This window comes from Oncorhynchus gorbuscha, linkage group LG21 (genome assembly GCF_021184085.1).
Source record: "Oncorhynchus gorbuscha isolate QuinsamMale2020 ecotype Even-year linkage group LG21, OgorEven_v1.0, whole genome shotgun sequence".
NCBI lineage: Eukaryota > Metazoa > Chordata > Actinopteri > Salmoniformes > Salmonidae > Oncorhynchus > Oncorhynchus gorbuscha.
In genome coordinates, this window is record NC_060193.1 from 53167992 (window position 1) to 53183939 (window position 15948).

Here is a 15948-nt window from a genome sequence, read left to right on the forward strand (position 1 = left end):
ATATGACTCCCACATCATAGACCAGATGGCAGAGGAGGAGATACTGGCCTGCCTGATGGCCGAGTCTATACCCAAACACACGGTGAGACCACAACCATTATACAACCATGACACAACCATACCCAAACACATGGTAAGACCACAACCACTACACAACCATACCCAAACACACGGTAAGACCACAACCACTACACAACCATGACACAACCATACCCAAACCCACAGTGAGACCACAACCATTATACAACCATGACACAACCATACCCAAACACACGGTAAGACCACAACCACTACACAACCATACCCAAACACACGGTAAGACCACAACCACTACACAACCATGACACAACCATACCGAAACACATGGTGAGACCACAACCATTATACAATCATGACACAACCATACCCAATCACACGGTAAGACCACAACCATTATACAACCATGACATAACCATACCCAAACACACGGTAAGACCACAACCATTATACAACCATGACACAACCATACCCAAACACACGGTGAGACCACAACCACTACACAACCATGACACAACCATACCCAAACACACAGTAAGATCACAACCATTATACAACCATGACACAACCATACCCAAACACATGGTAAGACCACAACCATTATACAACCATAACACAATTGCTGCTGTGTCATAGAGCATGTGGTCATACAACAACAACAGCAACAACCCCCGACTACAGTATTATAGGACAGCCCTCTAGTGGCCGTGCAGTGAACTCCTGTACCATCTCCCCTGCTCCAAGGCATGACATTCACAACAAGGACCAGGGTTACTAAGCATTCGCACCAGATGTAAAGGTTGAACTGCTTGTTATCTTTTTAGGAGGTTTGACTGTTACACGTGAAGACTTCCCGTGCGTTGCAAAATGTGCTCTCTCTCTCTCTCTCTCTCTCTCTCTCTCTCTCTCTCTCTCTCTCTCTCTCTCTCTCTCTCTCTCTCTCTCTCAATCTCTCAATCTCTCTCTCTCTCTCTCTCTCTCTCTCTCTCTCTCTCTCTCTCTCTCTCTCTGTTCAATTCAATTCAATTCAATCTTTCAATTGAAGGGGCTTTATTGGCATGGGAAACATACAGTTGAAGTCGGAAGTTTACATACACCTTAGCCAAATATTTTTAAACTCAGTTTTCACAATTCCTGACATTTAATTCTAGTAACAATTCCGTCTTAGGTCAGTTTGTCACACTCTGACCTTTACAATTTTTCTCAATTGCTAAAACACAATTTCTGAAACCTTGCTCCATTTCCTGATTACATTCAACCCAAAACGTCATCTTCAAGCACTATTTACATAACCTCTGACTCCTCTTGCAAAATGAAACATTTGCCTCAAAACAGTTTTACCTGTGTTCATAATCAAACACTGCTCTCAAATAATCATAAACAAAGTGATCAAAATGATATACACTCTCAAGCAGTCAGTAAACAATACACCGAAAAATAGAAAACACATTGTTGAAAACATACAATTCTCAGGGAGAAGTACATTTTTAATCTAAAAAAAATATTCATATTTTTCCGTCATTGTCTTTTGATGAACGAAAACATGTTCTATCATAGTAGCTGAAAATTGATCAGAAATTACTACTCTGCTTTGCTCTTTACAATTTTGTTTTTTGTTCTTCCTCCTCCTTGTACCCCTATTTTTACAGTACTGTACCCTGCATCTCACAAACTGGTCCTTTGTCTCTGTGATACTGTAATTCTTGTTCTTTGTTGATATGAACCTGCAACCAGTCAAAATCTATTGAGCAGTCAGTACTGTTAATAAATGGAAAGCACAATGTTCAGGGCCATACAATTTGTCCATTGTACAGTACACAGCCTACAATGCACTGTACTACAGTATCCATTCTCAGACTTTCTCCTTCCCACCTTCAAGAACCTGTTTGCTCTCTGAACTGGCTTATATTGGTTGTGTCGCATCATTTGAAACAGGTTAAATCAATTTTGAGTGGTTGTGTTCAATCAATGACATATGTTCTCTATTTGTATTTGATTGTTGCCACTTGTGTTTACCAGTATGGATGACATGTGCATTAGAGTGCAGAATGTGTTTTGAGAATGAGAATGTGTTTAGAGCTTTGCTGAAAAGTCTAAGTGAGATCTGCAAATTGTGTTTTACCATGTGAAATGGGTTAAGGTATTGACAACAGACTGCATAATTAGCTAAATGAGTCCAGGCAACTGAGAACTCTGTTCAGCCAATGGGTTTTAGTGTTTTAGAAATGGAGAAAAACTGTAATATCTCTGTTTTCTTTATGTTTTGTTTAGGTCAGGGTGTGAAGAGGGTGGGTATGCTAGTTTGTATTGTCTAGGGTTTTTGTATATCTAGTGGTTTTGTAGGTCTAGGTATATGTATGTCTATGGTGGCCTGATATGGCTCCCAATCAGAGGCAGCTGTTTATCGTTGTCTATGATTGAGGACCATATTTAGGTAGCCATTTCCCTTGGGTATTTGTGGGTTCGTGTTCTATGTTTAGTTGTCTGTCTGCACTACTCATTAGCTTCATGTTTTGTTAGTTTGTTCAGTGGTCTTTCTTTAATAAAGAAAGAATGTACGCATACCACGCTGCACCTTGGTCTCCTTCATACCACGCTGCACCTTGGTCTCCTTCATACCACGCTGCACCTTGGTCTCCTTCATACCACGCTGCACCTTGGTCTCCTTCATACCACGCTGCACCTTGGTCTCCTTCATACCACGCTGCACCTTGGTCTCCTTCATACCACGCTGCACCTTGGTCTCCTTCATACCACGCTGCACCTTGGTCTCCTTCATACCACGCTGCACCTTGGTCTCCTTCATACCACGCTGCACCTTGGTCTCCTTCATACGACGAATGTGCCAGTTAGGATTGCCACTTTATTTTAAGAATGTGAAATGTCAGAATAATAATAGAGAATGATTTAGTTCAACTTTGATTACTTTCATTACTTTCCCAGTGGGTCAGAAGTTTACATACACTCAATTAGTAGTTGGTAGCATTGTTTAACTTGGGTCAAACGTTTCTGGTAGCCTCCCACAAGCTTCCCACAGTAACTTGGGTGAATTTTTGCCCATTCCTCCTGACAGAGCTGGTGTAACTGAGTCAGGTTTGTAGGTCTCCTTGTTCCACATGCTTTTTCAGTTCCACCCACACATTTTCTATAGGTTGAGGACAGGGCTTTGTGATGGCCACTCTAATACCTTGACTTTGTTGTCCTTAAGCCATTTTGCCACAACTTTGGAAGTATGCTTGGTGTCATTGTCCGTTTGGAAGACCCAATTGCGACCAAGCTTTAACTTCCTGTCTGATGTCTTGATGTTGCTTCAATGTATCCACATAATTTTCCTCCCTCATTATGCCATCTGTTTTATGAAGTGCACCAGTCCCTCCTGCAGCAAAGCACCCCCACAACATGATGCTGCCACCCCCATGCTTCACGGTTGGGATGATGTTCTTCGGCTTGCTTTTCCCTCCAAACATAGCGATGGTCATTATGGCCAAACAGTTCTATTTTTGTTTCATCAGACCAGAGGATAATTCTCTAAAAAGTACGAACTTTGTCCTCATGTGCAGTTGCAAACCATAGTCTGGCATTTTTATGGCGGTTTTGGAGCAGTGGCTTCTTCCTTGCTGAGCGGCCTTTCAGGTTATGTCGATTATAGGACTCATTTTACTGTGGATATAGATACTTTTGTACCTGTTTCCTCCAGCATCTTTACAAGGTCCTTTGCTGTTGTTCTGGGATTGATTTGCACTTTTCGCACCAAAGTACCTTCATCTCTAGGAGACAGAACGTGTCTCCTTCCGGAGCGGTATGATGGCTGCATGGTCCCATGGTGTTTATACTTGTGTACTATTATTTGTACAGATGAACGTGGTACCTTCAGGCATTTGGAAATTGCTCCCAAGGATGAACCTGACTTGTGGAGGTCTACAATTTGTTTTCTGAGGTCTTGGCTGATTTCTTTTGATTTTCCCATGATGTCAAGCAAAGAGGCACTGAGTTTAAAGGTAGGCCTTGAAATACATCCACAGGTACACCTCCTATTGACTCAAATTATGTAAATTAGCCTATCAGAAGCTTCTACAGCCATGTCATCCTTTCCTAGAATTTTCCAAGCTGTTTAAAGGCACAGTCAATTTAGTGTATGTAAACTTCTGACCCACTGGAATTGTGATAGTGAATTATATGTGAAATAATCTGTCTGTAAACAATTGTTGGAAAAATGTATTTTATTTATCCAGGCAAGTCAGTTAAAAACAAATTCTTATTTTCAATGACGGCCTAGGAACAGCGGGTTAACTGCCTGTTCAGGGGCAGAACGACAGATTTGTACCTTGTCAGCTCGGGGGTTTGAACTTCCAACGCTCTAACCACTAGGCTACCCTGCCGCCCCATGACTTGTGTCATGCACAAAGTAGATGTCCCAACCGACTTGCCAAAACTATAGTTTGTTAACAAGAAATTTGTAGAGTGGTGGAAAAACAAGTTTTAATGACTCCAACCTAAGTGTATGTAAACTTCCTACTTCAACTGTATGTTAACATTGCCAAAGCAAGTGAAATAGATAATAAACAAAAGTGAAATAAACAATAAAAAATTAACATTAAACTTACAGAAATTACAAAATAATTAAGACATTTAAAATGTCATATTATGCATATATACAGTGTGGTAATGATGTGCAAATAGTTCAAGTACAAAAGAGAAAATAAATCAACATAAATATAGGTTGTAGTTACAACGGTGTTTGTACTTCACTGGTTGCCCTTTTTGCTGCTGTGATGTCACACTGTGGTATTTCACCCAGTAGATATGGGAGTTTATCAACATTTTGTTTTCTAATTCTTTGTGGGTCTGTGCAATCTGAGGGAAATATGTGTCTCTAATATTGTCATACATTTGGCAGGAGGTTAGGAAGTGCAGCTCAGTTATCACCTCATTTTGTGGGCAGTGTGCACATAGCCTGTTTTCTCTTGAGATCCAGGTCTGCCTTCGGTGGGCTTTCTCAATAGCAAGGCTATGCTCACTGAGTCTGTACATAGTCAAAGCTTTCCTTATGTTTGGATCAGTCACAGGTATTCTGCAACTGTGTACTCTCTGGTTAGGGCCAAATAGCATTCTAGTTTGCTCTGTTTTGTTGTTGTAAATTCTTTCCAATCACTCCATCTCTGTTTGTGTGATACAACTTTCTCTCAATCAAACTTGGCTGTTGTTATGTATGCTGAGCCTGTGGACCGTTCTCTCTCTCAACCTTGACTGTTGTGGTTCTACAGGTTCCCAGTAAGAAGGCCACGCTGAGAGATAACCAGCCTCAACAACAGGATGACCACATAGACAGATACCAGGTAGGACCAAACCGTTAGCACTTTGATACATATTAAACCTAACCCCTCTCTTCCTCCCACCTCCACCCAACCACCCAACAATACAGCAAAACCCCACCCACTATTGCTACTCCCCTCCCCCATCTAAACAGTCAGTATCGCCATGCACCCCGCCCCCTTACACCCAAAACCAGCACTCTCTCTCTCTCTACCCCCCAAACCCACCAGAATGTGTGTTCCACATTCTATAGCAATCTATAGGGCGAACCTGACTGTGTTCCATGTCCTGTGCATTCTAAGGAGGTAGAACCTGACTTTGTGTTCTCTGTTCTGTGTGTTCCTGCAGAGGGAGAACTGTCAGCTGCAGCAGGCCAGTCTGCGTCTGGAGCAGGAGAATGATGTTCTGGCCCACAGACTGATCACCAGCAAGATCTCCCTGAGGACCGACCTGGATCAGGTACAACCTACATCACCCCCTAGCCCCCTACTTTCTAGTCTCTCCCCCTATTCCCCTAGCTCCTAGTCACTCCCCCTATTCCCCTAGCTCCTAGTCACTCCCCCTATTCCCCTAGCTCCTAGTCACTCCCCCTATTTCCCTAGCTCCTAGTCACTCCCCCTATTCCCCTAGCTCCTAGTCACTCCCCCTATTCCCCTAGCTCCTAGTCACTCCCCCTAGCCCCCTAACTCCTAAGCACTCCTCCAGCCCTCTAACTGTAGGCACCTCCCCTACCTCATTTACCGTTTCCCTACGAACAATAACATTTTCTTGACAATCTGGACCCTCTATTTCTGAAACTATCCGCCGCCATTGTCGCAACCCCTATTACCAGCCTGTTCAACCTCTCTTTCATATCGTCTGAGATCCCCAAAGATTGGAAAGCTGCCGCAGTCATCCACCTCTTCAAAGGGGGAGACACCCTGGACCCAAACTGTTACAGACCTATATACATCCTGCCCTGCCTATCTAAGGTCTTCGAAAGCCAAGTCAACAAACAGGTCACTGACCATCTCGAATCCCACCGTACCTTCTCCGCTGTGCAATCTGGTTTCCGAGCCGGTCATGGGTGCACCTCAGCCACGCTCAAAGTACTAAACGATATCATAACCGCCATCGATAAAAGACAGTACTGTGCAGCCGTCTTCATCGACCTTGCCAAAGCTTTCGACTCCGTCAATCACCATATTCTTATCGGCAGACTCAGTAGCCTCGGTTTTTCGGATGACTGCCTTGCCTGGTTCACCAACTACTTTGCAGACAGAGTTCAGTGTGTGAAATCGGAGGGCATGCTGTCCGGTCCTCTGGCAGTCTCTATGGGGGTGCCACGGGGTTCAATCCTCGGGCCAACTCTTTTCTCTGTATATATCAATGATGTTGCTCTTGCTGCGGGCGATTCCCTGATCCACCTCTACGCAGACGACACCATTCTATATACATCCGGCCCTTCCTTGGACACTGTGCTATCTAACCTCCAAACGAGCTTCAATGCCATACAACACTCCTTCCGTGGCCTCCAACTGCTCTTAACGCTAGTAAAACCAAATGCATGCTTTTCAACCTTTCGCTGCCTGCACCAGCCCGCCTGACCAGCATCACCACCCTGGATGGTTCCGACCTTGAATTTGTGGACATCTATAAGTACCTAGGTGTCTGGCTAGACTGTAAACTCTCCTTCCAGACTCATATCAAACATCTCCAATCGAAAATCTAATCTAGAGCCGGCTTTCTATTCCGCAACAAAGCCTCCTTCACTCACGCCGCCAAACTTACCCTGGTAAAACTGACTATCCTACTGATCCTCGACTTCGGCGATGTCATCTACAAAATTGCTTCCAACACTCTACTCAGCAAACTGGATGCAGTTTATCACAGTGCTATCCGTTTTGTCACTAAAGCACCTTATACCACCCACCACTGCGACCTGTATGCTCTAGTCGGCTGGCCCTCACTACATATTCGTCGCCAGACCCACTGGCTCCAGGTCATCTACAAGTCCATGCTAGGTAAAGCTCCGCCTTATCTCAGTTCACTGGTCATGATGGCAACACCCATCCGTAGCACGCGCTCAAGCAGGTGTATCTCACTGATCATCCCTAAAGCCAACACCTCATTTGGCCGCCTTTCGTTCCAGTTCTCTGCTGCCTGTGACTGGAACGAATAGCAAAAATTGCTGAAGTTGGAGACTTTTATCTCCCTCACCAACTTCAAATATCTGCTATCTGAGCAGCTAACCGATCGCTGCAGCTGTACATAGTGTATCGGTAAATAGCCCACCCATTTTTACCTACTTCATCCCCATACTGTTTTTTCATTTATTTACTTTTCTGCTCTTTTGCACACCAATATCTCTACCTGTACATGACCATCTGATCATTTATCACTCCAGTGTTGATCTGCAAATTGTAATTATTCGCCTATCTCCTCATGCCTTTTGCACACAATGTATATAGACTCCCCCTCTCTTTTTCTACTGTGTTATTGACTTGTTAATTGTTTACTCCATGTGTAACTCTGTGTTGTCTGTTCACACTGCTATGATTTATCTTGGCCAGGTCGCAGTTGCAAATGAGAACTTGTTCTCAACTAGCCTACCTGGTTAAATAAAGGTGAAATAAAATAAAAAATAAATAAAAAAGATACTACCCTAGATACTACCTTAGATACTACCCTAGATACTACCCTAGCCCCTACCTCCTAGATACTACCCTAGATACTACCCTAGATACTACCCTAGCCCCTGCCTCCTAGATACTACCCTAGATACTACCCTAGATACTACCTCCTAGATACTACCCTAGATACTACCTCCTAGATACTACCCCAGATACTACCCTAGCCCCTACCTCCTAGATACTACCCTAGCCCCTACCTCCTAGATACTACCCTGACCCCTACCTCCTAGATACTACCTCTTGATACTACCCTAGATACTACCCGAGATACTACCTCCTAGATACTACCTCCTAGATACTACCCTAGATACTACCCTAGCCCCTACCTCCTAGCCACGACCTCCTAGATACTACCCTAGATACTACCCAAGCCCCTACCTCCTAGATACTACCTCCTAGATACTACCCTAGATACTACCCTAGCCCCTACCTCCTAGATACTACCTCCTAGATACTACCCTAGATACTACCTCCTAGATACTACCCTAGATACTACCCTAGCCCCTACCTCCTAGATACTACCTCCTAGATACTACCTCCTAGTTACTACCCTAGATACTACCCTAGATACTACCTCCTAGATACTACCTCCTAGATACTACCCTAGATACTACCCTAACCCCTACCTCCTCGATACTACCTCCTAGATACTACACTAGACACTACCCTAGATACTACCTTGTAGATACTACCTCCTAGATACTACCCTAGATACTACCCTAGCCCCTACTTCCTAGATACTACCTCCTAGATACTACACTAGATACTACCCTAGCCCCTACCCCCTAGATACTACCCTAGCCCCTATCTCCATAGGCACTTATACGTACAGACAGACAGACAGACAGACAGACAGACAGACAGACAGACAGACAGACAGACAGACAGACAGACAGACAGACAGACAGACAGACAGACAGACAGACAGACAGACAGACAGACAGACAGACAGACAGACAGACAGACAGACAGACAGACAGACAGACAGACAGACAGACAGACAGACAGACAGACAGACAGACAGACAGACAGACAGACAGACAGACAGACAGACAGACAGACTTCTGAGCGTGTTGTTGGGCCCACAGGCGGAGGACAGAGTGGATGAGCTGACCAAAGAGCTGCTGAAGACCAGAAAGAAATTGAAGAATGCAGAGGAAGAGAAGAGAGGGAAGGAGGAGGAGGCTGCTCAGGTAATTCTATTTATTGTAATAATGTAATATTGTACTCTCTTTATGGTAATAATGTAATACTCTATTCTATTTATGGTAATAATGTAATATTGTATTCTATGTATGGTAATAATGTTATATTATAATTATGGTTATATTGTAATATTGTATTCTATTTATGGTAATAATATTATATTATATTTATGGTAATAATGTAACATTGTATTCCATTTATGGTAATAATGTAATATTATATTTATGGTAATTCTGTATTATTAGATTATATTTATGAGTAATAATGAAACATTTCATTCTGTGTATGGACATGTATTTACCATTTCACAGTTGAAGGAGGTGTTAAGGACAAAGCTGGACAAGGCTGATCCAGAGGTGAAGAGGAGCTCAGGCATAATCTCAGACTACAAACAGGTACAGCGCACATGCACGAACACACACACACACACACACACACACACACACACACACACACACACACACACACACACACACACACACACACACGCACCTAATGCTATATTGTTTCCTCTGTCTGTCAGATCTGTTCCCAGCTGACCAGTCGGGTGGAGAGGCAGCAGGCGGCCCACAGAGAGGACCTGGACAAACTCAGGGTGAGGAGGAATATGACACCGTCTGATGATGTCACAGTTTGGCAATCACACAGTTTGATGATGTAATTTGTTCTGTATGGATATCACCTCTCACTCTGCATGTTTATAATAAAACACTTTTGAAGTGTCTGGTCAAACCCCTCCCACCCCTCTCCTCCCTCTCTCAGAATGCTGTGATGGCGTGTTCTCGCTGCCGACAGGCTCTAGATTCTCCTGTTATGGAAGGCTCCGGTTCCACAGCCCCGTACCAGAGAAGTATCAGCACCAGAGAACCAGGTCAGCAGAGAGACCAGGAAACAGAACCAGACCAGCAGACGACTGGTACCAGGGAACAAGACCAGGAGAAGTTGTGTCTGAGTGGCCAGGTCACAGAGCTGGAGAAGGAGCTGGCCCAGACTAAACTACAGATGGTGGAGGCCGAGTGCAAGATCCAGGTCAGCTCAGAGCACACTACACACTTCATAGTGCACACTACACACTTCATAGTGCACACTACACACTTCATATTGTACATGTTCACAGTACATAGTTCATAGTACACACTCCTTAATGCACGGTACACACTTTTTTGTGGACAGTACACACTCCATAGTGATATATGATGTGTTGTGTTGTCCCCTGTGTAGGAGCTGGAACACCAGAAGGGGGTGCTGCAACGTGATCTCCAGACAGCTAGGAACAGCTGGCTCACTAAGACTATACGGTCAGCCGGAGGGGGTCTGCAGAGCAGCAGCCTACCCAGGGGGAGAGCCTCTGCAATGGGGCGTTCTCTACATGGCCTCCCCCTCTCAGCCTGGAGCTCCAGGAGACTGTCATGGGCCCCCAGGAAGGACCAGGGGGGAGATGTCTGACATGGAAGAGAGGGGGAGAGACAGCAAGAGGACATACTGAGAGTATAGATAATATGTATTGGAATGATTATACATGTCTCTTGGTGATTGTTTGTTTCTGCATTCTAGTGCCTATTTTGGTTTTATTTGTTATTGTCAAAAACAGATTTGGATATAGGAGTTTTATGTATGCTTTATGTATTGCTTTGGCTCTTAAACTCTTAAAACAAAACTCCAAACTGGTAACACTTGTATGGCACCCAGTCCTTCATTCAAAACGTTTCATTGTGCATTCATTTTTTTATTCGATTTGTTACATACAGCACATCTCTGATCTTGTCAATATCGAGATTTACATTTTTTTTTTTACAGTGAAGTAAATCAATAGTCACCATCATTGTAGTACATTCAAGTATATATCCATACTTTTTATGTTTCTACTTTACAGACATTTTCATTAAGTAGAATCTCCGAATCTGTAACAGACAAACCAGTTGACATGTAAAGTCAGCCAGGTCACCCGGGATAAAAGTCAGTATTCGACGTCCATCCATATCTGAGGACGTCCAGAGGTGATGTGGAAATCGGCCACTAGGAGGAACGCTGAGCGCTGTTACGTTCAAGTCGGTTTTGATTTTCATAAGCATCTGCCTCTGATTCCAAATTTTGGAAGTTTGAATCCAGCGACAAAAAGTTGTTTTTGAGATAATTGTTTTAAGCCTATCCCAAACCTTAACCCTTACATGAACCATTCAGAGTTAATGCCTAACTTTAAGATTTCGTAATTAATGCCTAAACCTAACCTTAAACACTTTGAAATGTGAAATTTGGGAAACATGGATGAAGGTCTAATTCTGACGTGAGACTGTGAGATCTAGTTGTGTAATGTATAGGTTTACCAAACATATACGTGATCATCAATTTAAAGCAGTTCGATTAAGTAATAGTAAATTGTATTTTATTAACAAAAGAAAAGAGAAACATATCAAAAGTGAGTATGCATTGTGCACGGCAGTTACGTTGTGGCGAAATCCTGCACGGTAGTGATACTCTCTCTATTCTACTCTTTTCCTTTTGGCACGGTTAAGACCTGCCTGGCGCCCGAACAAAATCTTTATCTTTACCCCTCTAATAAATACCGCTACAACGTTATATGAACATGCACTGCAATGTGAAACATGTATTTCTTGATGAAACACTGATTAAGTTTGGTGAAAATGTGTGATTTTAAGTGTTGTACTTAGTCAATTGAACATGAGCTTAAAGTTTTGAAACGACTGCCTTTTTGGTGATCGGTTTTAAGTTTTGTACTAAGAGTAGTGAAAAGGTACCACATGGTCTACTTATTAAAATTGCACTGAAGCATACAAACAACTGTAAATCATCTTATAAACAAGGACTTTATTGATCACATTGAATTTCTTTGTATTTAGTCCAAATAGACGAGACAGCAGAGAGCACAGATAAAGGAACAAGTTGGGTAGTGTCTTAAATTACACCCTATTCCCTATAAAGTGCAATACTTTTGACCAAAGCAACATAGGACTGACAAATAGGACTCGGGCCAAAATAGAGCATTATAGGGAATAGATTGGTATTTGGGATACAGCCTTTATGTTAGACAACAAACCCTCCATTACACACCAGGGTCCCGTTCAGGACAGGAGAGGGCAACATACTGAAAGTAAAGCTGACATGATTCCTATTTACTTTACATGTCAGAGACGCATCTGTTCAACATACAATATTTCTGTCTGAACGTTCCACGATCTTAAACGTGCTCCACTGAATGAGGCAAAAGCTTCTGTTCTCTCTCTCTCTCCTATTTCTCTCTGCTCCCCTCTCTACACCGTTTATCATTTTCTCTCCTCTTCTCTTCTTACAAACACTTGAGGACATAGAAGTTGCACGTAGTCCCACGCGGACACCCGCACAGTGTTCCGACACGCGCACCTTTGCGAACAGCGCACTGCTCGCCCGCGTCACACTAGGAAACAAACAAACAGTTTGTTATTTAATTGAATGATGATGGTGGTGGTGGCATCTGTCTCCAGACTATGTGATTCTGAAACATCTACACCGGTTTCCCAGAATCAGATTCATCCTAGCAACTCCTGAACTATATATATATTTTTAAACACTGTCAATAGAGAACCTTTATCAAAAGTCCCGTTTTGACCATTTGAAACACGCAATATAAGGCTAGACTCAATGAAGAAGTAAAATGCATGACAGACAGGCTAACTACTTAAAAATAATTGATTGATAATAGGACTTTAAGCACTTTAAAATGATTGATCAGGTCTATTCAGGTCTATTCTTACCGACGGCAGCCAGCCGAGCTTCTTTTCTGATAACGGCATCTGTTTGTTCTTCAGTTTCTCCAGAACTTCTTGTAAAGCTTCAATCTATACGACAGAGAAAAACAAACAAAAACGATAGACTGCTATATATATATATATATATATATATATATATAGCTAGAAAACAAGTACAAAGAGAGGGATGAATCGACTAAACTATCACATTGACAAGCGCACAAACCAAACAACTTCACAAACATAAAACAATTTAAACTTACCAGATCCTTCTCTTCTTGTGATTTGTGGGGGAACTCTAGAGCGCGAGTCTCAAACTCCAAGGAGGTGTCGTCAGCGAGACAGAGAAATGCGCAGCAGGAGGCTGCGAGGAAAAGCAGTAGAATGCTGGCCATGGTGCTGAAACAACCAGAAGGGATGGAGATATAGCGGGGCTTCTGCAGGTGGTTAGCAGGGGCTTGGTGAACACTGGGCGGGTCAGGTGGGCTATGATTCAGGGTGATAGACGCTATGGCTTGATTTTATAGAGTTTGCTGACATCATACAGCTACTGTAATATGTATGACCACTGACATGAGCGGAGCGACAGAGGTAACCACTGACCGGAGAGGGTCATACGCACGCACATACACGCCAGAGGATGTTGTGATGGAGAGGCGTTGTCTGATAGAACACCTCTGTTCACCTCTTTCCAATAATCCCAGGTCACAGCCCCTGGCTGTTGAGACCAATCTTTAATCAGCATCCAATTTCCTCTTGGGTGTGTGTGTCTGCCTAACCTCTCATTTGGTGTACACAGTGAGCAGGCCTGAGACTCTACATCACAGGATAATCTCACCAAACCACATAAAGAACCCACCTCTCTCCCTATTTCTCTCTCACAAACACAATACTATTTTCAAGCAAGAATTCTGCTTGAGAATGGTTTAAGTGGGGAGAGGAAAACTGAAAAATATCTGTTATTGGCTGAGAGGTTTGGAACTCTCTTTGTCTATTAACCTTTCTAGCGCAGGCGTTCCGCTAGCAGAACCCCTCGACAACATTCCGCTGAAAAGGCAGCGCACGAAAATCAAAAATGTTTTAGAAATATGTAACTTTCACACATTAACAAGTGCAATACAGCAAATGAAAGAAACTTCTTGTTAATCTACCCATCGTGTCCGATTTAAAAAATGCTTAACAGCAAAAGCACAACATCACATGTTGGATCACTGTCAAGTCAAAAAAAACACAGCCATTTTCCCAGCCAAAGATAGGAGTCACAAAAAGCAGAAATATAGATAAAATGAATCACTAAACTTTGATGATCTTCATCAGATGACACTCATAGGACATCATGTTACACAATACATGTGTGTTTTGTTCGATAATGTGCATATTTATATCCAAAAACATCAGTTTACATTGGCGCCTTATGTGCAGTAATGTTTTGATTCCAAAACATCCGGTAATTTTGCAGAAATACTCATAATAAAACATTGACAAAAGATACAAGTGTTATTCACAGAATTAAAGATAGACTTCTCCTTAAAACGTGTTATGGCAAGGAGTTCCCTAAAGGGAACACCCCCTCCCATTCAGCTGAAAAGGTGGCGCGGGAAATTCAAAAAATATTATTTCAAAATATTTAACTTTCACACATTAACAAGTCCAATACAGCAAATGAAAGATTAACATCTTGTTAATCTACCCATCGTGTCCGATTTGTAAAATGTTTTACAGCGAAAACACAACATATATTTATGTTGGATCACCACCAAATTCAAAAACACACAGACATTTTTCACAGTGTCACGCCTTGGTCATTGTATTTTGTGTTTTTGGTATATGTTTGGGTAGGCCAGGGTGTGACATGGGTTTATATGTTGTGTTTCGTATTGGGGTTTGTATTAATTGGGATTGTGTATGATTAGGGGTGTGTCTTGGCTGCCTGAGGCGATTCTCAATTGGAGTCAGGTGATTCTCGTTGTCTCGGATTGGGAACCATATTTAGGTAGCCTGAGTTCGTGTTGTATTTTGGTGGGTGTTTGTTCCTGTCCCTGTCATGTTTTGTCTTAGATTGTCTTGTCATTTTGCTTTTCCCTCTGTTCGTTTTCCCCCTGCTGGTCTTTTTAGGTTCGTTCCCCTTTTTCTCTCTCTCTTCCTCTCTCTCTTCTCTCTATCGTTCCGTTCCTGCTCCCAGCTGTTCCTATTCCCCTAATCAATCATTTAGTTTTCCCACACCTGTTCCATATCTTTTTCCCTGATTAGAGTCCCTATTTCTCCCCTTGTTTTCCGTTCCTGCCCTGTCGGATCCTTGTCTATTGTTCACCGTGCTGTGTCTGTGTATCGCCCTGTCGTGTCGTGTTTCCCTCAGATGCTGCGTGGTGAGCAGGTGTCTGAGTCTGCTACGTTCAAGTGCCTTCCCGAGGCAACCTGCAGTTCTTGATCGAGTCTCCAGTCTGTTCTCGTCATTACGAGTGGAATTATGTCTGATGATTGTAGATTTACTTTACTGGATTAAAGACTCTGTTTTCGCCAAGTCGCTTTTGGGTCCTCATTCACCTGCATGACAGAAGGATCCGACCAAAGAATGGACCCAGCGACTACAGACGCTCGTAACACTGCCGTCGAGATCCAAGGAGCCATGCTCGGCAGACACGAGCAGGAATTGTCTGCTGCTCGCCATGCCGTGGAGAACCTGGCCGCTCAGGTTTCCGACCTCTCTGGACAGTTCCAGAGTCTTCGTCTCGTGCCACCTGTTACTTCCTGGCCTGCCGAGCCTCCGGAACCTAGGGTTAATAACCCACCTTGCTACTCCGGGCAGCCCACGGAGTGCCGCTCCTTTCTCACCCAGTGTGATATTGTGTTCTCTCTCCAACCCAACACATACTCTAGAGAGAGAGCTCGGGTTGCTTACGTCATTTCACTCCTTACTGGCCGGGCTCGAGAGTGGGGCACAGCTATCTGGGAGGCAAGGGCTGATTGTTCAAACAATT

General features: G+C 43.2%; 2 protein-coding genes across 2 annotated transcripts; one reads left to right on the plus strand and one right to left on the minus strand.

Moving 5' to 3' along the window:
* Positions 1–25: 25 nt before the first annotated feature.
* Positions 26–10878, plus strand: LOC124008042 (rab GTPase-activating protein 1-like). Its single transcript, XM_046318950.1, has 8 exons — positions 26–82; positions 5301–5372; positions 5698–5808; positions 9110–9214; positions 9539–9622; positions 9751–9822; positions 9990–10256; positions 10449–10878. The coding sequence occupies exons 1-8, from the start codon at positions 26–28 to the stop codon at positions 10671–10673; spliced, it is 993 nt and encodes a 330-aa protein (XP_046174906.1). The 3' UTR covers positions 10674–10878.
* A 1195-nt stretch (positions 10879–12073) lies between these two features.
* On the minus strand, positions 12074–13394 carry LOC124007617 (cocaine- and amphetamine-regulated transcript protein-like). Its single transcript, XM_046318250.1, has 3 exons — positions 13234–13394; positions 12977–13060; positions 12074–12639 (listed from the first exon to the last, which is right to left on the minus strand). The coding sequence occupies exons 1-3, from the start codon at positions 13363–13365 to the stop codon at positions 12532–12534; spliced, it is 324 nt and encodes a 107-aa protein (XP_046174206.1). The 5' UTR covers positions 13366–13394; the 3' UTR covers positions 12074–12531.
* Positions 13395–15948: the final 2554 nt, after the last annotated feature.

Coding starts and splice junctions, on each gene's coding strand:
- LOC124008042 (XM_046318950.1), top strand. CDS start 26: ATGGCAGAGGAGGAGATACTGGCCTGCCTGATGGCCGAGTCTATACCC. Junction 5,809..9,109: donor TGAGGACCGACCTGGATCAG/GTACAACCTACA, acceptor TTGGGCCCACAG/GCGGAGGACAGAGTGGATGA. Junction 9,623..9,750: donor TAATCTCAGACTACAAACAG/GTACAGCGCACA, acceptor TCTGTCTGTCAG/ATCTGTTCCCAGCTGACCAG.
- LOC124007617 (XM_046318250.1), bottom strand. CDS start 13,365: ATGGCCAGCATTCTACTGCTTTTCCTCGCAGCCTCCTGCTGCGCATTT. Junction 13,061..13,233: donor CACAAGAAGAGAAGGATCTG/GTAAGTTTAAAT, acceptor TCTGTCGTATAG/ATTGAAGCTTTACAAGAAGT. Junction 12,640..12,976: donor AGCTCGGCTGGCTGCCGTCG/GTAAGAATAGAC, acceptor TTTGTTTCCTAG/TGTGACGCGGGCGAGCAGTG.